Below are 21486 nucleotides of genomic sequence, written 5' to 3'. Positions count from 1 at the left end.
CTCAGGTCTCCAGAATATTAGCTGAGTTTCTGAAGTAATAGTCTAGCAATAATGCCACTAAGCCATCATCTCTTGCATGGCGCGAATGTTACTTGCCACTTAACACCTCAAACTTGCACACTGTCCAGGTTTTGCTCCATTTGGATATAGACTACTTCAGTTCTGATTTGATCTGATTTATTGTCACGTGTTAGCACACAGTGAAAAGTATTGTTTCTTGTGTGCTATATAGACAAAGCACACCATTCATCAAGAAGGAAATGATAGAGTGCAGAATGTAGTATTGCAGTCATAGCTAGGGTGTGGAGAAAGATCAGCTCATTGCGAGGTAAGTGCATTCAAAAGTCTGATGGCAGCAGAGAAGAAGCGGTTTTTGAGTCGGTTCATATGTGACCTCAGACTTTTGCATCTTTTTCCTGGCTTCTCGCAAACATTTTCAGTTTTGATACACCTGGAAAGTCATTATGCAGTTGTTGAAGGTTAGGCCTTCCAGCGGACGTGGGATAACTACGCAGGCTTCCCACAGGATAATGCCATCTTCTATGCTCAGTTCTGGGTATTTTGTTGAATACGGCTTCACGTTTTATCCTGGATATTCCTGCATTCCTCCATTTAATATTACGTGGCTTAATTTTGCCAATGTGGATCATTCCGAGTCCAAGTCTTAGTTCGTTTTGCTAAAATTGGTAAAGTGTCCATAAAATAAAAATCATCACCACCTCACCCATAAGGATAATCATCCTCGTGATAAGGAAGTCAAATGGAATGTTGGTGTTTATTGAAAGAGGGTAATAAACTTGGGAATGTTTACTACAGCTGTACAGGGACTTGCTGAGACCACATCTGGAATAGTGCATGCAGTTCTGGCTTCCTGATTAAAAAAAATTGCTTTAGAAGCAGATCAGAGAAGGCTCACATAACTCAGACCTGAGTTGAAGGAGTGCCTTACTAAAAAAGGTTGAACAGGTGAAGTCTGTTTAAAAGAATGAGATGTGACCTTATTGGATCATGTATTGACTACAGCTCAGCTTTCAACACTATTATTCCCACAAAACTCCTCTCCAAACTCTGTGGCCTGAGCCTCAGCACTTCCCTTTGCGACTGGATCCGGAACCTCTTAACTCTCAGACCACAATCAGTAAGGATAGGCAACAACATCTCCTCCACGATCATCCTCAAGGTGCCCCACAAGGCTGTGTTCTCAGCTCTCTACAATACTCCTTATACACCTATGACTGTATGGCCAAATTCCTCCCTGATTTGATTTTCAAGTTTGCTGCTACACCACTGTAGTGGGTCAGATCTCAAACAATGATGAGACAGAGTACAGGGATGAGATAGAGAATCTCATGAACTGTTGCAGCAACAATAATCTCTCCCTCAATGTCAACAAAACAAAGGAGATTGTCATTGACTTCAGGAAACATAAAGGAGAACATGCCCCTGTCTACATCATTCTCATCAATGGGGATGAAGTACAAAGGGTCGAGAGTTTCAAGTTTTTAGGTGGCCAGATCACCAACAACCTGTCCTGGTCTCCCCATGCCAACACTATCGTTAAGAAAACCCCACCAACGCCGCTACTTTCTAAGAAGACTAAGGAAATTTGGCATGTCAGTTACGACTCTCATCAACTTTTACAGATGCGCCAAAGAAAGCATCCTTTCTGGTTGTATCACAGCTTGGTATGGAACTATAAAAGGTCATGAATAAAGTCCAATCCATCAGGCAAATCAACCTCCCATCCACTGACTCTGTCTACACTTCCCGCTGCCTCGACAAAGCAGCCAGTATAATTAAGGATCCCACGCAGCCTGGACATTCTCTTTTCCACCTTCACCCTTCGGAAAAAAGATACAAAAGTCTGAGGTCACGTACCAACTGACTCAAGAACAGCTTCTTCCCTGCTGCTGTCAGACTTTTGAATGGACTTAACTCGCATTAAGTTGATCTTTCTCTTCACCCTAGCTGTGACTATAACACTACATTCTGCACTCTCTCGTTTCCTTCTCTATGAATGGTATGTTTTGTCTGTACAGAGCGCAAGAAACAATACTTTCACTGTATTACATGTGACAATAATAAATCAAATCAATAAAAGATCTTGAGGGGACTGGATAGGATGGACACCAGGAAAATGTTTCCTCTTTTGGAGGGAACTAAAACTCTGGGATATAATTTAAGAATAAGGGGTTGTCTCCCTTTCAAGACAGAAAGGAGGTGAATTGTTTTCTCCTGGAGAATCATCAGTGTGGAATTCTCTTCCCAGTAGTGTGTGGAGGCTGGGTCTTTATATTTATTTAACATTCAGTCAGACAAGGTTTTACTACTGTAGAAAACTTAGTATTTTGTTTATAACATCAGTTATATTCTAACTTGTGGGGTGTGACTAGTGTAATTAAAGTTAGAGACAGAAAGACTGGAAAGATTTGGAAGAAGGAACTGAATGTATTATCTCCAAATTTGCAAATGATACAAAGTTGGGTGGGAGGTGAGCTGTGAGGAGGACACAGAGATGCTTCAGTGTGATTTGGACAGTTTGTGTGTGTGGGTATAATATGGAATAATGTGAGGTTCTCCATTTTGGTAGCAAGAATACGAAGTCAGATTATTACTTGAATGGGTGTAAATGGAGAGAGGTGGATACTCAATGAGACCTTGGAGTTATAGAAACTCTATAGTGCAGAAGCTATTCAGCCCATTGAGTCTGCACCGCCAACAATCCCACCCAGGCCCTTTCCTTGTATTCCTGCATATTTACCCGCTCATCTCTCTAAGCTATGCATCCCGGGACACTAAGAGGCAATTAAGCTTGGCCAATTAACCTAACTCGCACATCTTTGGACCCTTTGGGGTCATCACACATCAATCGCTGAAAGTGAGTGCAGGTACAACAGGCAGTGAAGGAGGCAAATGGTATACTGGCCTTCTCAGTGAGCGAATTTGAGTACAGGGGCAGGGATGTTTTGCTGTAATTGTATAGGGCGTTTGTGAGGCCACGCGTGTTGTGTGCAGTTTTGGTGTCTTTATCTGAGGAAGGATGTCCTTGTATACAGGGAGGACAGCGAAGGTTTACCAGGCTGATTTCTGGGATGGCAGGTCTGTCATTTGAGGAGGAACAAGTTGGTTAGAATTACATTCGTTGGAGTTTAGAAGAGTGAGAGGGAATCTTATAGAAATTTACAAAATTCGAACAGGGTTAGACAGGGTAGATTCAGAAAGAATGTTCCCGATGGTGGGAGAGTCCAGACCATTGGTGGAAAAGTTTGAGGCTAAGGGGTAAACTGAGGTGAGGAGAAATTTCTTCACCCAGAGAGTGGTGAATGTGTGAGATTCACTATCACAGAATGCATTAGAGGCCAAAACATTGTCTAATTTCAAGAAGAAATGAGATATAGCTGTTGGAGCTAAAGAGATCAAGGGATATTGGGGAAAGGAGGATCAAGATACTGAATCTGATGATCAGCCTTAACAAAGATGAATGGTGAAGGACCAAATGGCCTACTCCTGCTTTTCGTTTCTATGACAAGCACATGATTCAAAACTAAAATATTCACCTATTTGTTATCATTGGTACTGCAACTGATTTTATCCAGATGCTCTTGCTAAGGAAAGTTAGCACAAAAGGGAGTAGAGATAAAGGGCAGGATTTTATAGCCTTGCCAGAAAATCTGCCCATGGTCAATGGACCTTTCCATGGTCCACCCTTTGTCCACTCTGATTCTTGTGGCAGGTGGATCAAAAGAGATCTGGTCAAAGTTCTTTCTCCCTTCCCCACAATCTCATCATTGAGAACTTTCTACCCTTCTGGAAATATTAAAATGATCTATTTCATAGCAGAAAGCCTTTCTGATAACATATAACATGGGTATACAAGGGCGATTCATGGAGAGATTTGGAAATTGATGCCTGTGGCTGGTACTGCATAAGAACCAGGAAGGATGGGCATGGGTGGGACATTGTACTTACATCCCTATTTTGTCACCACTCTCAAAAAGATTTTTTTTTCAAAAGGCCCCCATCTTCTTTCAACTTCCAACTAATTCAAAACTACGCAACTCAAGTCCTTACCTGCACCAAGTTCAACACGTTGTTCCTGTCAAACGCCAACGGTTTCTTTTGCATCAGCAAAAAAAATCAAGATATTTGTCTGCATTTTCAAAAATCTCTGCAGTCTTTTGTCTAAGCAAAGTAATCTCCCACCATATATTCCACCTGACATCCTCTGATGATCTAATTTCAAATTCCTAACATTCCTCTAAATGCAAAAAGGCTGAATTTTATTGGCACGGTCATTGTTGGTTAGTCTGTTAACCTCCCTCTAAAATTAGTAGGTGGGTTTCAATAAAACTCGATAACAGATAGGATACAGTCCAAGGAAGAACTGATTCACTTTTGATGAAGATGAGGACCTGAATCCTGATTTTTTTTAAGGAACTGTGACATTAGGAGATAGGGCAACTTGCCTTTCTCTTTGAGAATACTGCAGGTTGTTTTTTTGCAGACTGGTGCTGACTGTTTTAGAATATTGAGAATTGCTTCAGCTGCTATGGTGAAATTTATCACAGCTGTCAAAATATGAGCAGAATTTTCACAGCAGGTTATTGGATGTGGATTGGTCCTAGTTCTTCGAGTGAAATAAATGTTCCCAATAAAAAAGACTTCCCTTTTCAGCTTTGTAATCATAGAACTTTAACCAGACAGGTAAAATCCTGAAGAAAGAGCTCTATAACTATAATTTTCTGGACGGACGGGTTTACTTAGTTACTATATGTCTCTCATTAGAATTTACTCCCAATTTAGTTTTCCTTGCTACCCCTCCTCTATATTTCATTAATATCCCTCTTCAAATGGTGATATGTCCTCTTTCTACCTTTCTCTGTAACTTTCCCCTATTCTTTAACAAAGTCCACATCTCCCCTTCCAGAATTACATATACCTGGTGTACAGCTCATTTCAATGCAAGTGTATTGGTTCACTGGTTCTTTTTAAAAACGTCTACCTTTCATTGAATCTGCCAACCACATCCTGATGTGATTCTGTTCTGAAACGTGCGTGGACATCCTTGGGTAGGGGGTTGGAGGAAGAAAGAAAATAGAAATCAAAATACAAGGCACAAAAAACACTTAAAATTTGGACTATTACACTTCAATTGCAGCAACAGGATTTAGTCTAATCTACTTAGAACAGAGAACAAAGAAAATTACAGCACAGGAACAGGCCCTTCGGCCCTCCAAGCCCACACCGACCATGCTGCCCAACTTAACTAAAACCCCCTACCCTTCCAGAGACCACATCCCTCTATTCCGATCCTATTCATGTACTTGTCAAGACGTCCCTTAAAAGTCACTACTGTATCCACTTCCACTCCATCCCCCGGCAACGGGTTCCAGGCGCCCAATACTCTGTGTAAAAAACCTGCCTCCATACATCTCCTTTAAAACTTGCCTCTCACACCTTAAACCTATGCCCCCGAGTAATTGACTCTTCCAATCCGGGAAGAAGCTTCTGACTATCCACTCTGTCCATGCCTCTCAATTTTGTAGACTTCTATCAGGTCTCCCCTCAACCTCTGTCATTCCAGTGAGAACAAACCAAGTTTCTCCAAACTCTCATCATAGCTAATGCCCTCCATACCAGGTAACATCCTGGTAAATCTTTTCTGTAACCTCTCCAAAGCCTCCACATCCTTCTGGTAGTGTGGCGACCTGAATTGAACACGATATTCCAAATGCGGCCTAACTAAGGTTCTGTAAAGCTGCAACATGACTTGCCAATTTTTAAACTCAATATCCCGGCCGATGAAGGCAAGCATGCCATATGCCTTCTTGACTACCTTCTCCACCTGCATTGCCACTTTCAATGACATATGTAACTGTACACCCAGATCTCTTTGCCTATAAGTTTTCTTAAGGGTTCTGCCATTTACTGTACATTTCCTACCTGTATTAGACCTTCCAAAATGCGTTACCTCACATTTGTTCGGATTAAACTCCATCTGCCATCTCTCTGCCCAAGTCTCCAACTGATCTATATCCTGCTGTATCCTCTAATGGTCCTCATCGCTATCCGCAAATCCACCAACCTTTGTGTCGTCCACAAACTTACTAATCAATCCAGTTACATTTTCTTCCAAATCATTTATATATGTTGCTGTTGTTTGTCCATCGTCATCGATGAGGACCTCAACACCATTAGTCATTTTGAGGCTGGTTGCTGTGTGTCTGAAGATGACTGATCAGGGCAATTCGGGCACGGAATGTCCTGGCACATATTGGACAGACTTGTGCAGACACTGTAGTTGTTGCGCTGGTGGCTCTGGACTTGCGCAGTTCGCGCTTAAGTTGTGCATCAGCAATACACCTTGCTTCGTGAGTTTGACAGTCTTTGTGGATGAGGCAGCGCCAGGTAGGGTGGTTTTGTGCCAGCGTTTCCCAGGTGGTCGTGACAATGTCAAGCGACTTCAGGGAGGCCTTGAGTGTGTCTTTGAAAAGTTTCTTCTGCCCTCCATGCGAGCATCTTCCAGCAAAGAGTTCCCCAAAAAGGAGCTGCTCGGGTCTGCGCTCGTCTGACGTATGGATGACATGACCTGCCCACCGGGTCTGTGCTCTCATCAGCAGTGTGTGGACTGATGGTAAACTTGCTCTAGAGAGAACTTCAGTGTCTGGTACTTTGTCTTGCCACCGGATGCGTAATATTCTGCAGAGACAAGTCATGTGGAAATGATTGAGCTGTCTTGCATGCCTTCGATACACAGTCCACGTTTCACAGGCATACAGGAGGGTAGTGAGTACCACCGCGCTGTAGACCTTCAGTTTTGTTGCTGGGCTGATTCCTTGACATTCCCATACAGTGGAGTGCAGTCTACCGAAAGCAGAACTTGCCTTTGCTATTCTGCAGTTAACTTCTGTATCAATAGTCACTGCTTGGGAGAGGGTGCTGCCAAGATAAGTGAACTGGTCCACTGCCTGTAGTTTCTGCCCTTTGGTTGTGATTATGGGTTCTGTGTACGGTGCATGAGGAACAGGCTGGTGCATGACTTCAGTCTTTTTAATGTTGATGGTGAGTCCAAAGTTGTCACAAGCCGTGGAAAATTTGTCTATACTGACTTGTATCTCTGGCTTTGAGCCAGTATACAGGACGCAGTCATCGGCAAAGAGGAAATCTCTCAGAACAGTCTCCTTCACTTTGGTAATAGCTTGAAGTCTCCTCAGGTTGAAGAGCTTCCCATCCACTCTGTACTTGAGGCTGATTCCAGCAGCACTGCCCTGGAAGGCATCATTCAGCATGGCAGTAAACATCATGCTGAACAGTGTGGGTGCGAGTACACAGCCCTGTTTAACGCCACTGGTGACTGGGAATGCCTCAGAGGATTCTCTGCCGTCCAGTACTCTGGCCATCATGGAACTGACGTACCATCTGAATGAATTTGGGGGGGGCAGCCAAACTTTGACATGATCCTCCACAGGCTTTGTCGGCTGACAGTATTGAAGGCTTTCGTGAGGTTAACAAAGGTTGTGTAGAGCTCGGATTCTGCTCCTGACACTTCTCCTGAAGTTGGCATGCAGCAAAAATCATGTCAGTAGTCCCACAACCTTTGTGGAAGCCACACTGTGACTCTGGAAGCAGGCCCAGCTCCAGGTGAGTGACCGGATGATTTAGCAGGACTCTTGCGAGGGTTTTTCCTGTGATGGAGAGCAGCGAGATTCCTTGGTGATTGTCTCATACTTGCCAATTGCCCTTCTTCTTGTAGAAGTGTACAATGGAAGCATCTTTTAAGTTCCTGAGGAATGGATCCTTGCTTCCAAAGGGACTGAAACAACTTGGTGAGCTTCTCGATAAGTGCAGGACCAGCAGCTTTATGGATTTCTGCGGGTATGGCATCTGCCCCTGGGGCTTTGCCACTGGATAGCTGGCTGACAGCTTTCGTGACGTCGGCTAGTACTGGCGGGTCATCCATGGCGCTGTTGATATCCACCTGGGGAATCCTGTCTATTGCCTCATCGTTAATAGATGACGGTCGGTTGAGGATAGCAAACTTACTAATCAATCCAGTTACATTTTCCTCCAAATCATTTATATATATTACAAACAGCAAAGGTCTCAGCACTGATCCCTGAAGAACGCCACTTTTGACAGCCTTCCACTTAGAAACGCACCCTACCACTGCTACCCTCTATCTTCTTTGACCAAGTAAGTAGTCTCACAACACCAGGTTAAAGTCCAATAGATTTATTTGGTAGCAAAAGCCACTAACTTTTGGAGCGCTGTACCTTCGTCAGGTAAATGGGAGTTCTGTTCACAAACAGGGCATATAAAGACACAAACTCAGTTTACAAAATAATGGTTGGAATGCGAGACTTTACAGGTAATCAAGTCTTGAAGGTACAGACAATGTGTGCGAAGCAAATGTTAAAGAGATGTGTATTGTTTCCAGACAGGGCAGTTAATGAGATTTTGCAAGCGCAGGCAAGTCGTGGGGGTTACAGATAGTGTGACATGAAACCAAGATCCTGGTTGAGGCCGTCCTCGTATGTGCGGAACTTGGCCATCAGTCTCTGCTCAGCGACTCTGCGTTGTTGTGTATCACAAAGGCTGCCTTGGAGAATGCTTCCCTGAAGATCACAGGCCAAAGTGTTCCCCAACAGGAAGAGAACACTCTTGCCCAGTGATTGTCCAGCGGTGTTCATTCATCTGTTGACATAGTATCTGCATAGTCTCCCTAATGTACCATGTCTCAGCACATCCTTTCCTGCAGCGTATCAGGTAGCCAATGTTGGCTGAGTTGCAAGAGTATGTACCATGTACCTGGTGGATGGTGTTCTCACGTGAGATGATGGCATCCGTGTCGATGATCCGGCACATCTTACAGAGGTTGCTGTGGCAGGGTTGTGTGGTGTTGTAGTCACTGTTCTCCGGAAGGCTGGGTAGTTTGCTGCAGACAATGGTCTGTTTGAGGTTGTGTGGTTGTTTGAAGGCAAGAGGTGGGGATGTGGGGATGGCCTTGGCGAGATGTTCGTCTTCATCAATGATATGTTAAAGGCTTCGGAGAAGATGTCGTAGCTTCTTTGCTCCAGGGGAGTACTGGATGACGAACGGTACTCTGTCCGCTGTGTCTCGTGTTTGTCTTCTGAGGTGGTCAGTGCAGTTTTTGGCTGTGGCGTGTCAGAACTGTCGATCGATGAGTCGAGCGCCATATCCTGTTCTTATGAGGGCATCTTTCAACATCTGGAGGTGTCTGTTGCGATCCTCCTCATCTGAGCAGATCCTGTGTATACGGAGGGCTAGTCCGTAGGGGATGGCTTCTTTAACATATTTAAGGGTGGAAGCTGGAGAAGTGGAGCATCGTGAAGTTATCGGCCAGGATATTAAGTTTAAAAATTGGCAAGTCATGTTGCAGTTTTATAGAACCTTAGTTAGGCCGCACTTGGAATACAGTGTTCAGTTCAGGTCGCCACACTACCAGAAGGATGTGGAAGCTGGAGAAGTGGAGCATCGTGAAGTTATCTGTGGGCTTGCGGTACAGTGAGGTGCTGAGGTGACCGTCCTTGATGGAGATGCGTGTGTCCAAGAATGCAACTGATTCCGGAGAGTAGTCCATGGTGAATCTGATGGTGGGATGGAACTTGCTGATGTCATCATATAGTAGTTTCAGTGATTGTTCACCATGAGTCTTTGACCGAGCCAGTTCTGTATCCACTCTGCCAGCTCACCTCTGATCCCACTGCAACTTCACCTTCTGCACCAGTCTGCCATGGGGGACCCTGTTAAAGGCCTTACTGAAGTCAATGTAAACAACATCCACTGCCCTACCCTCATCAATCATCTTCGTCACTTCCTTGAAAAACTCGGTCAAGTTCGTGAGACACGACCTCCCCTTCACAAAACCATGTTGCCTCTCACTAACACGTCCACTTATTTCCAAGTGGGAATAAATCCTGTCTCGAAGAATCCTTTCCAATAATTTCCCTACCACCGATGTAAGGCTCACTGGCCTGTAATTACTTATTCTAATAAACTTTACCTAAATGTTCTAAAGCACACACTTACCAAATACTTGGCTTATGTCAAGCATTGAGAATGCATTTATTGGCAAATGACAGTTGTATTTTTTGAAGCACAATTCCTACATGATCTAGATTTCTCCATTTGACCCAATGCTCTTGCATCCCCATATCACTAAGAAATAGGAGCAGGAGTCGGCCATCTAGCCCCTCGGGCCTGCCCCGCCATTCAACATTATCGTGGTTGATCTGATAGTGGTTCAGTTCCACTTACCCACCTGCTCCCCATTACCCTTAATTCCCTTATTGATCAGAAATCTATCTACCCGTGACTTAAACATATTTAACGAGGTAGCCTCCACTGCTTCAATGGGCAGAGAATTCCAGAGATTCACCACCCTGTGAGAGAAGAAGTTCTTCCTCAACTCTTCAAAGTTATTGCATTAACTGTGAACTTTGTCTTTCTCACTCACTAAGATTAGGGTGGAACGGTGGCCAGCACTGCTGCATCACAGCAGCACGGACCTGTTCAATTCCTGGCTTACGTCACTGTCTGTGCAGTGTGTGCACATTCTCCCCATGTCTGCATGGATTTCCTCCAGTGCTCTGGTTTCCTCCCTCAGTCCAAGATCATAGAATCATAGAACCCTACAGTGCAGAAAGAGGGCCTTTGGCCCATCAAGTTTGCCCGAACACAATCCCACCCAGGCCCTACCCCGCTATCCCTACATATTATACCCACTAATCCCTCTAACCTACACATCCCTGGACACTAAGGGACAATTTCTTAGCATGGCCAATCAACCTAACCCGCACATCTTTGGACTGTGGGAGGAAACCGGAGCACCCTGAGGAAACCGGTGCAGACACGAGGAGAAAATGCAAACTCCACACAGGGTTAGGTGGATTGGCCATGCTAAATTGCCCCTTAATATCAGGGGAACTAGCTAGGATAAATGTATGGGTTATGGGGATAGAGCTGGGTGAGATAAGATGTTGAGAGGTGTAGCTCGGGTGGCTTCTCGGACCTATTTCCCAGGGCTGAAATGGTCGCTATGAGAGGACACAGATTTAAGGTGCTGGGGAGTAGGTACAGAGGAGATAGAACATAGAACACTACGGCACAAACAGGCCCTTCGGCCCACAAGTTGTGCCGATCATATCCATACCTACCAGGCTATAGAACTATCTGTAACTCCCAATCCCATTAAATCCCATGTACTCATCCAGAAGTCTTGTAATAGACCCCAGCAAGTTTGCCTCTACCATCACCGACGGCTACTGATTCCACTCACTCACCATCCTCCGAGTGAAAAACTTACCCCGACATCTCCTCTGTACTTGCTTCCCAGCACCTTAAATCTGTGTCCTCTCGTAGCGACCATTTCAGCCCTGGGAAATAGCCTCCGAGAATCCACCGTATCTATTCCTCTCAACATTTTATAAACCTCTATCAGGTCGCCTCTTATCCTTCGTCTCTCAAGGGAGAAGAGTCCCAGCTCCCTCAACCTATCTTCGTAAGGCATGCCTCCCAATCCAGGCAACATCCTTGTAAATCTCCTCTGCACCCTCTCAATAGCTTCCACATCCTTCCTGTAGTGAGGTGACCTGAACTGCGCACAGTACTCCAAGTGGGGTCTGACAAGGGTCTTATAAAGTTGCAGCATTATCTCCCGACTCCTAAACGCAATCCCTCGATTAATGAAGGTCAGTACACCATACGCCTTCTTGACCACATCCTCCACCTGCGAAAGATGTCAGCGGTAAGTTTTTCACTCAGAGGGTGGTGTGAGTGGAATCGGCTGCTGTCGGTTGTGGTAGAGGCGAACTCGTTGGAGTCTTTTAAGAGACTTCTGGATGAGTACATGTGATTTAACGGGATTGAGGGTTATAGGTATGCCTAGTAGGTAGGGATATGATCAGTGCAACTTGTGGGCCGAAGGGCCTGTTTGTGCTGTAGTTTTCTATGTTCTATGAAATTGTGGTCAGTGCAGACTCAAAGGCCTCCTTCTGCATAGTAAAATTCTATAAAAGCAAGTTATTGCAAGTCCTGAAATCTGAAACAAAAAGAGAGAATGCTGTTCTCTCTCCACATATGCTGTCAGACCTGAGAGTTTCCAGCATTTTCTGTTTTTGTGGTCATTCAATGGCTTGGATTTTTCCAAAGTGAAACTGATTTATATTAATGTACCCAATAGATAGGTTTGCTGTAAATTCAGTGCATTTTTTCAAGGAGTTAGATATAACTCTTTGGGCGAAGGGGAGGGGAGAAGTGGGGGTGGGGAGGAGAAGAGAAGAGATCAGGCTATTGAGTTTGATGACCAGCCACAATCATAGTGAATGGTGCAGCAGGCTCGAAAGGCCAAATGGCCTCACCCCATTCCTATTTTCTATGTTTCTATGATTATAAAGTATCATGTTATCTCAATAATATTTTTAATTGTTTTAGAATTTCTCATGTAATGTACATATACCAGGCACATAAATTGCAAAGGTCGCATTTTTCATTTACTCTAACAGGATTTCCCTGTCTTTGTGGAGATCTGCAATTCTTGGTTTCCACACTTCACTGGAAGCTACTCAGCTGATCTCAGCTAACTTATACAAAAGGAGTAGGGCACCCCTCCCCCCACCCCCCAACTAACCCCCTGAAGCCAATCCCACCATTTGATTATATCATAGCTGATCTAAATTTCATCTGTCCACCATGGCTTTATAAGCTTTAATGATCTTGTCCACCAAAAATACATACATTTCCGTTTTGGAATGTTCAACTAAGCTAGCTCCAAAGGCTTCTTGAGGGAAAGGGTTCCAGAGTTTCATACCTTTAGTGTGAAGAGATACTTCCTATTCTCATCCCTTGTGCATGAGTCGCAAAACCCAGTCTGCAGGTGCAGCAGGTGGTCAAGAAGGCGAATGGGATGCTGGCCTTTATAGCGAGGGGGATAGAATATAAAAGTAGGGAGGTCTTGCTGCAGCTGTACAGGGTACTGGTGAGGCCGCAGCTGGAGTACTGTGTGCAGTTTTCGTCACCGCACTTGCGCAAGGATATTTTGGCCTTGGAGGGAGTGCAGAGGAGGTTCACTAGGCTGATACCGGAGATGAGGGGGTTGGACTATGAAGAGAGATTAAATAGACTAGGTCTGTACTCATTGGAGTTTAGAAGGATGAGGTGGGATCTTATAGAGACGTATAAGATAATGAAGGGGATGGATAGGGTAGAGGTAGAGAGATTCTTCCCGCTTAGAAAAGACAGCAGGACTAGAGAGCACAGCCTCAAGATAAGGGGCGGGGGGGGGGCAGTTTAGATCAGAGTTGAGGAGGAACTTCTTCACTCAAAGGGTGGTGAATCTCTGGAATTCTCTGCCTGTTGAAGTGGTGGAGGCTACCTCGCTAAATATACTTAAGTCACGGGTAGATAGGTTTCTGATCGATAAGGGAATTAAGGGTTATGGGGAGAGAGCGGGAAAGTGGAACTGATCCACTTCAGATCAGCCCTGATCTTATTGAATGGCGGGGCAGGTTCGAAGGGCTAGATGGCCGACTCCTGCTCCTATTTCTTATGTTCTTATCCCAATTTAATCTGAAAGCTATGCTACTTTATTTTGGACTCCTACCAGAGGAAATAGTTCCTATCCAGTCGATCAAAGCCCTTAATTATCTTAAACACTTCAATTTGACTACCTCTAAATCTTCTATAGTCGAACACAAGCTGTGTTCATGTGGCCTGTCTCCAGAATTTAACCCTTTTAGCTCCTGTATAATTCTGCTAAATCTGCACCAATTTCAATGCCAATATATCCTCTCTCAGGATAATCTGGAACTCTACCTTGTAACTATCTAACCTGTACAATTTAGTACTGTAGTACAAACAGCTAAACAAATGATGATGAATTTTCTATATGATAGGTCATCAAATCAAGCATGCTGAGGAAATGAAACTTGTATAGGAAAACAAAGAATGGTATACTGAAAAGATGAATACCTTGGGTATCAATTATATCAGAACCATCAGACAGTTATCATTAATAAATTTACCATATGGATGTCACATCAGTACAGGATAACATACAAACTGGACAATGAAAAGAACTGCTGTGTACGAGCAGTTACTGGAGTGCATCATAAACAATACGTACCATTGTCATCGTATAAAGCTGCTTCAAGGAGTTGACAGTTCTCAGCAGAATCACAACAAGTCCGCCCCCTTCTACTGTCTCAACTGTTCTGGCCAAAAGGTTTGGAGTTAGGGCTTCAAAGTCCTAAAAGATAAGATGCCAATCTGTTCAAGCACAGTCTTTTACAACTTACCAAGAGAGGGAAATGATAGTGCATGGTTTTTTACATTAAAATCAATATATTAAGTGTTCGTAATATACTACAGGTACACCATGTTTCTGACTGAGTGCTTACTGAATACTGTATTCTGTCCAACCCAAGAATTCAGACCAATTCTAAGTGTGTTAACGGCTATTTGACGTTGCAATGGATTCCACCACAAAGTTAAAAGCTGACAGTCAGCAATCAAGTAAATCCAAGAGTAAATGTCACATGCAACAGGATCTTACAGCTGTAAACCAGCAGCAACAGACTCTAACGTAATCCTGAATGTTAGAGATGTTATGGATTCTTGTATCATGCCAGTATACACCTTAGCCAATAGAAGGAGGCTTGAACCTACAATTCTAAGCTATGGGTACACTTAGGAGACAAATCTCTACAGGATTCACTCCAGAATAAAATTCTTGGGAGTAAGTCTGACTTTTAACACCATTCCTTGCACCTCATCCACAATTCCATAAACTAGCATTTCCCCTCTACTCCAGCACTGACCACTGACTCTTTCCAGGGATATAATTCCACAGGTCCTCGATGATCTCCTGTACCTCATGCAAGTGGTTAACATTCATGGAGAAATCAATGGAATGAAGTGTGATACATCTCCAGGATCTGGCATTACGTATTTTTTAAAAATTCATTTTTATAGGATGTGGGCATCACAGGCTGGGCCAGCCCATAGAGGTTTACAGCATGGAAACAGGCCCTTCAGCCCAACTTGTCCATGCCACCCATTTTTTTAAACCCCTAAGCTAATCCCAATTGCTCACATTTGGCCCATATCCCTCTATACCCATCATACCCATGTAACTATCTAAATGCTTTTTAGAAGATAAAATTGTACCCACCTCTACTACTACCTCTGGCAGCTTGTTCCAGACACTCGACACCCTGAGTGTGAAAGAGTTGCCCCTCTGGACACTTTTGTATCTCTCCCCTTTCACCTTAAACCTATGCCCTCTAGTTTTAGGCTCCCCTACCTTTGGGAAAAGGTATTGACTATCTACCTTGTCTGTGCCCCTCATTACTTTATAGGTTTCTATAAGGTCACCCCTCAGCCTCCTACGCTCCAGAGAGAAAAGTCTCAGTCTATTCAGTCTCTCCTTATGACTCAATCCATCAAGTCCCAGTATCATCCTAGTAAATCCCTTCTGCACTCTTTCTAGTTGAATAATATCCTTTCTATAATAGGGTGACCAGAATTGTACACAGTATTCCAAGTGTGGCCTTACCAATGTCTTGTACAACTTCAACAAGACGTCCCAACTCCTGTATTCAATGTTCTGACTGATGAAACCAAGCATGCCGAATGCCTTCTTCACCACTCTGTCCACCTGTGACTCCATTTTCAAGAAGCTATGAACCTGTACCCCTAGATCTCTTTGTTCTGTAACTCTCCCCATTGCCCTATCATTAACTGAGTAAATCCTGCCCTGGTTCAATTCACCAAAATGCATCACCTCGCATTTGTCTAAATTAAACTCCATCTGCCATTCACCAGCCCACTGGCCCAATTGATCAAGATCCTGTTGCAATCAGAGATAACTCTCTTCACTGTCCACCATGCCACTAATCTTGGTGTCATCTGCAAACTTACTAACCATGTCTCCTATATTCTCATCCAACTCTCTACAACCACCTTCTGCCTTCTGTCAAGAATCCAATTTTGTATCCCTTTAGATACCTCACCCTGGATCCCATGAGATTTCACCTTATGCAACAACCTACCATGCCTTGTCAAAGGCCTTGCTTAAGTCCATGTAGACAACATCAACTGCACTGTCCTCATCTACCTTCTTGGTTACCCCTTCAAAAAACTCAAATTTGTGAGACATGATTTTCCAGCCACAAAGCCATGCTGACTTGCCCTACTCAGTCCTTGTGTCACTAATTGCCTGTAGATCCTGTCTTTCAAAATATCTTCCAACAATTTACCCACTATACATGAGGCTCACTGGCCTGTAGTTCCAAGGCTTTTCCCTGCAGCTCTTTCTTAAAAAAGGCCACTCTCCAATCTTCAGGCACCTCACCCGTGACTATCGATGATTCAAATATCTCAGCTAGGGGACCTGCAATTTCCTCCCTAGCCTCCCACAATGTCCTGGGATAGACTTCATCAGGTCCCAGGGATTTATCTACCTTGACGTCCCTCCACTTCAGAAGGCATTTGATAATCAACCACATTGCTTTGGGTCTGGAGTCACATGTAGGCCACACAGGTAAGGGTAGCAGATTTCCTTCTCTAAAGGACATTAACAAACCAGTTTTTTTTTTACAATAATCAACACCATTAGACTTTTAATTCTAGATTTTCATTGAGCTTAAATTTCACCATCTGCCGGGTCCCCAGAGCATTATCCTGGGTCTCGGGATTACTAGTCCAATGACAATTCCACTGTGCTGTTACCTCCCAAGGTGTTAAAAGGGTTTGCTACAGAGATAGTGGATGCACTGGTGATCATCTTCCAAAATGGTTCCTCAAGATTGGAAGATAGAAAAGGTCACCCCACTGTTTGAGGCAGGGAGGGAAAAAACAGGCCTTTTAGCCTTACATCAATAGTCAGGAAAATGTTAGAAACTATTATAAAGGATGTGACAAACAGACACCTGGATAATAATAATCTAATTGAGCATTGTAAGTATGCATTTATGAATGGCAAATCATGTTGACAAAGAATTTTGAGTATTTTACTAAAAAAATTGACAGAGTCAATGGACTTAGTATTTTTGGGTTTTCAGAAAGCTTTTGATAAAGTCCCAAGAGTTAATTAGCAAAATAAAAGCACATGGAATAACAAGCAACATATGACATGGATTCAGGATCGGCTAAAAGGCAGAAAACAGAGTAGGAATAAACGGGGTCATTCTCATGTTTTACGGCTGTGACTAGTGAGATAGTGCAGGGATCAGTTCTAGGGCCCCAGCTGTTGACAATATATTGCAATGATTTGGATGTGGGATCCAATGTAATATTTCCAAGTTTGTAAATCTTACAAAGCTAGGTGGGAATGTGTGTCAATGAGGAAGATGTAAAGAGCTACAGGAGGACTTGGACAGACATAATGAATGGGCAAGATCATGGCTGGTGGAATATAATGTGCAAAAACGTGAGGTAATCCACTTTGGCAGAAGGAACAGATGTGCAGAGCATTTCCTAAATGTAAGAAATTAGAAAGTGTAAATATACAAAGGAACCTGGGTGTCCTTGTTCAGAAGTTGCTAAAGGCTAACGTGCAGGTGCAGCAAGCTGTTCGGAAAATTGGAATGTTATCCTTTATTGGGAGAGGCTTTGAGTACAGGAGTAATGAGATCTTGCTTCAATTGTATAGGAGCTTGGTTAGGCTGCACCTGGAGCAACGTGTACAATTTTGGTCCCCTTAAATTAGGAATATTTGAAGGGGAGTGCAACAAAGGTTCACCAGACTTATTCCTGGGATGGTGGGACAAATACTAAAAATACTAAAAGGAATAGACAGAGTAGATGGGAATCTGGAAAGATATTTTCCCTGGCTGGGGAGTCTAGAACCAGACAGCACAATTTCAAAATAAGGGAGAAGCCACTTTGGCCTGAAATTACACAGAGGGTTGTGAATCTTTGGAGTTCTCCATCCCAGAGTGTGTAGAGCCTCAGTCACCGAGTATGTTTAAAGAGAGATTGATAGCTTTCTGATTAACAATGATGTAATGGGTTATGGGGATAGTGGTTAGTGTAAAAGGCACTGAAGTGTCCAATCTGCCATGATCATATCGAATGGTGGAACAGGCTCGATGGACATACCAAACGTGATGCTACTTTTCCCAAAGCATCAACGAATAATATTCATCTTAGTCTGTTTATTTCAGGAGTGCTGAGTTAACTGAGCAAAGTCTGAGGATCAATCTTAGGATATTACTGCTCTGCATGGTTCAGCCACTATTATAGAGTTTTATAGCCTGTTCAAGCTGGCCATCAAGGATCTAAATATTCAAATCCCATTTTCCAGCGTGTCATCCGTAGCCTTGCATGTGACGGCATTTCAAATGGTCATCTAAATCTAAATAGTTGGCACTGCTGCCTCCCAGCACCAGGGACTCGGGTTCGATTCCCGGCTTGGGTCACTGTCTGTGCGGAATTTGCACATTCTCCCCGTGCCTGCACCGGTTTCCTCTCACAGTCTGAAAGACCTATTGTTAGGTGCATTGACCAAGCTAAATTCCCTCTATGTATCCAAACGGGCTCTAGATTGTGGCAACTAGGGGATTTTCACAGTAACTTCATTGCAGTGTTAATGTAACCTTGTGACTAATAACCTTTAAAAAAAATGCTTCTTAAATATTGTGAAGGTTCCTGCTCAACCATTCTTTCAGGCAGCGAGTGCCAGATTCCCATCATCCTCTGGATGGAAGCATTTTTCTTCATATCTCCTATAAACCTCTGGCCTCTTATCTTACATCTATGCTACTGGTTATCAACCACTCCGCTAAAATGAAAAGGTCCTTCCTCCTCCAAGGAAATCAACCCCAGTTGGTCCAGTCTCTCTCGATAGCTGAAACGCTCCAGCCCAGGCATCATCCTGGTGAATCTCCTCTGCACCCTTTGAGCACAATCACATTCTCTCTATAGTGTGGTGACCAGAACTGCACACAGCACTCCAGCTGTGGGCTAACTAGCGTTTTATATAGCTCCATCATAACCTCCCTATTATATTCAATTCCTCATTATTAAAAGCAAGTATTCCATATACCCTTTTGGCTGCCTTTAGGGATCTTTGGACATGCACGCCAAGATCCCTCTGATCCTCTGTACTTTCTAGGGTCTGACCATTCATTGCATATTCCCTTACCTTGTTAGTCCTCCGAAAATGCATTAACTCACATTTCAAGGTTAAATTCCATTTATGATTTACTACCGGCAAAGATACTAACTTGCCTGTTGAATATTCACCTGATCTTCTATCTTTCACATGTAAAAGCTTCTGCTCGTCAGTATCAACCTGTAATCTGAGGCTTTCCTCATCATTTAACACACTGCCAATTTTTGAGTCACCAACAAACTTTTTGATCATACCTCACATTCTCATCTGGGGTATTACGTACACACAAACAGCAAGGGACCCAGTACCGATTCCTGCTGTATTCAACTGAACACAGGCTTCCAGTCTCAAAGACAACCTTCAGCCATCACCCTCTGCCTGCTGCCCCTGAGCCAATTTTGAATCCAGTTTACTAAGTTGTCCAGGATTCCATGGGCTCTTACCTTCGTCACCAATCTCCAATGGGGGACCTTGTCAAAAGCCTTGCTGAAGTCCACGTCGACCACACCAACTGCACTACCCTCACCTACACACCTAGTCACTTCCGTGAAAAATTCAATCAAATTTGTTATACACGATCTCTATATGATAAAGCCATGCTGACTAATTTTGATGAACCCTTGCCTCCCCCCATAGAGTTCAATTCTGTCCATCAGAATTTTTTTCCAATAATTTCCCTACCACTGGTGTTACACTCACTGGCCTATAATTACCTGTTTTTTCCCTACTTCCTTTTTTGAATAATGATAGTACATTGACCATTGGAAGTGTTGACTGGGAGCGTCTCAGAGGAAAGTGTTGACTGAAGAGAATCTCCATTACAAGGGAGGAAATGTTAGGCTTTTTAGGGAACATTAAAACTGACAAATCCCCATGGCCCGATGGCATCTCTCCTAGACTGCTCAGGAAGACAAGAGATGAAATTGCTGGGCCTCTGACAGAAATCTTTGTCTCTTCATTGGGCACAGGTGAGGTCTCAGAGATTGGAGGATAGCTAACGTGGTACTGTTATTTAAGAAGGGTAGCAAGGATAACCCGGGTAATTATAGGCCGGTGAGCTAGGACTAGAGGGCACAGCCTCAAGATAAGAGGGGGGCAGGGGGGGAGTTTAGAACGGAGTTGAGGAGGAACTTCTTCACTCAAAGGGTGGTGAATCTCTGGAATTCTCTGCCCGTTGAAGTGGTGGAGGCTGCCTCGCTAAACGTATTTAAGACGCGGGTAGATAAGTTTTTGGTAGGCACGGGGATTAAGGGTTATGGGGAGAAAGCGGAACTGAGCCATGACAGATCAACCATGATCTTATTGAATGGCGGGGCAGGCTCGAAGGGCTAGATGGCCTACTCCTGCTCCTAATTCTCATGTTCTTATTGACATCTGTGGTAGGGAAACTGTTGGAGAGGATTCTTAGACATAGGATATATGCACATTTAGAACGGAATAATCTCATTAGTGATAGACAGCATGGTTTTGTAAGAGGGAGGTCAAGCCTCACAAACCTGGTGGAGTTTTTTGAGGAGGTGACAAAAACAGTTGATGAGGGAAGGGCCTTGGATGTCGTCTATATGGATTTCAGTAAAGCGTTTGACGAAGTCCCTCATGGCAGGTTGGTGCAAAAGGTTAAATCTCGTGGAATAAAAGGAGAGGTGGCTAGATGGGTAGAGAACTGGCTTGGCCACAGGAGACAAAGGTAGCAGTGGAAGGGTTTTTTTCCAGCTGGAGGTCTGTGACCAGTAGTGTTCTGCAGGGCTCTGTACTGGGACCTCTGCTATTTGTGATATATATAAATGATTTGGAAGAAAGTGTAACTGGTGTGATCAGCAAGTTTGCGGATGACACAAAGATGGCTGGACTTGCGGATAGCTATGAACATTGTCAGAGAATACAGCAGGATATAGATAGGCTGGAAAATTGGGCAGAGAAATGGCAGATGGAATTTAATCCAGATAAATGCAAAGTGATGCATTTTGGTAGAACTAATGTAGGGGGGAGCTATACAATAAATGGCAGAACCATCAGGAGTATAGACACACAGAGGGACCTGGGTGTGCAAGTCCACAGATCCTTGAAGGTGGCAGCACAGGTGGAGAAGGTGGTGAAGAAGGCATATGGTATGCTTGCATTTATTGGACGGGACATAGAGTATAAAAATTGGCATCTGATGTTACAACTGTATAGAATGTTGATTAGGCCACATTTGGAGTACTGCGTTCAGTTCTGGTTGCCACACTACCAGAAGGACGTGGAGGCTTTGGAGAGAGTGCAGAGGAGGTTTACCAGGATGTTGCCTGGTATGGAGGGTCTTAGCTAGGAGGAGAGATTGGGTAAACTAGGGTTGTTCTCCCTGGAAAGAC

At 43.8% G+C, this 21486-nt stretch overlaps 1 protein-coding gene across 1 annotated transcript in view; it reads right to left on the bottom strand.

Moving 5' to 3' along the window:
• Positions 1–21486, bottom strand: part of nat10 (N-acetyltransferase 10) — a 178120-nt gene that overhangs the window by 113309 nt on the left and 43325 nt on the right. The window contains exons 5-6 of the mRNA XM_080189838.1: positions 14144–14266; positions 5003–5064 (exon numbers count right to left, since the gene is read on the bottom strand). Of these exons, the coding sequence (XP_080045964.1) occupies positions 5003–5064; positions 14144–14266 (185 nt within the window). The remainder of the gene's footprint in view (positions 1–5002; positions 5065–14143; positions 14267–21486) is intronic.

Source organism: Carcharhinus amblyrhynchos, chromosome 6, assembly GCF_965287045.1.
Source record: "Carcharhinus amblyrhynchos chromosome 6, sCarAmb.v2.hapA, whole genome shotgun sequence".
Lineage (NCBI taxonomy): Eukaryota > Metazoa > Chordata > Chondrichthyes > Carcharhiniformes > Carcharhinidae > Carcharhinus > Carcharhinus amblyrhynchos.
This window is presented reverse-complemented; position numbering and strand designations above follow the sequence as displayed.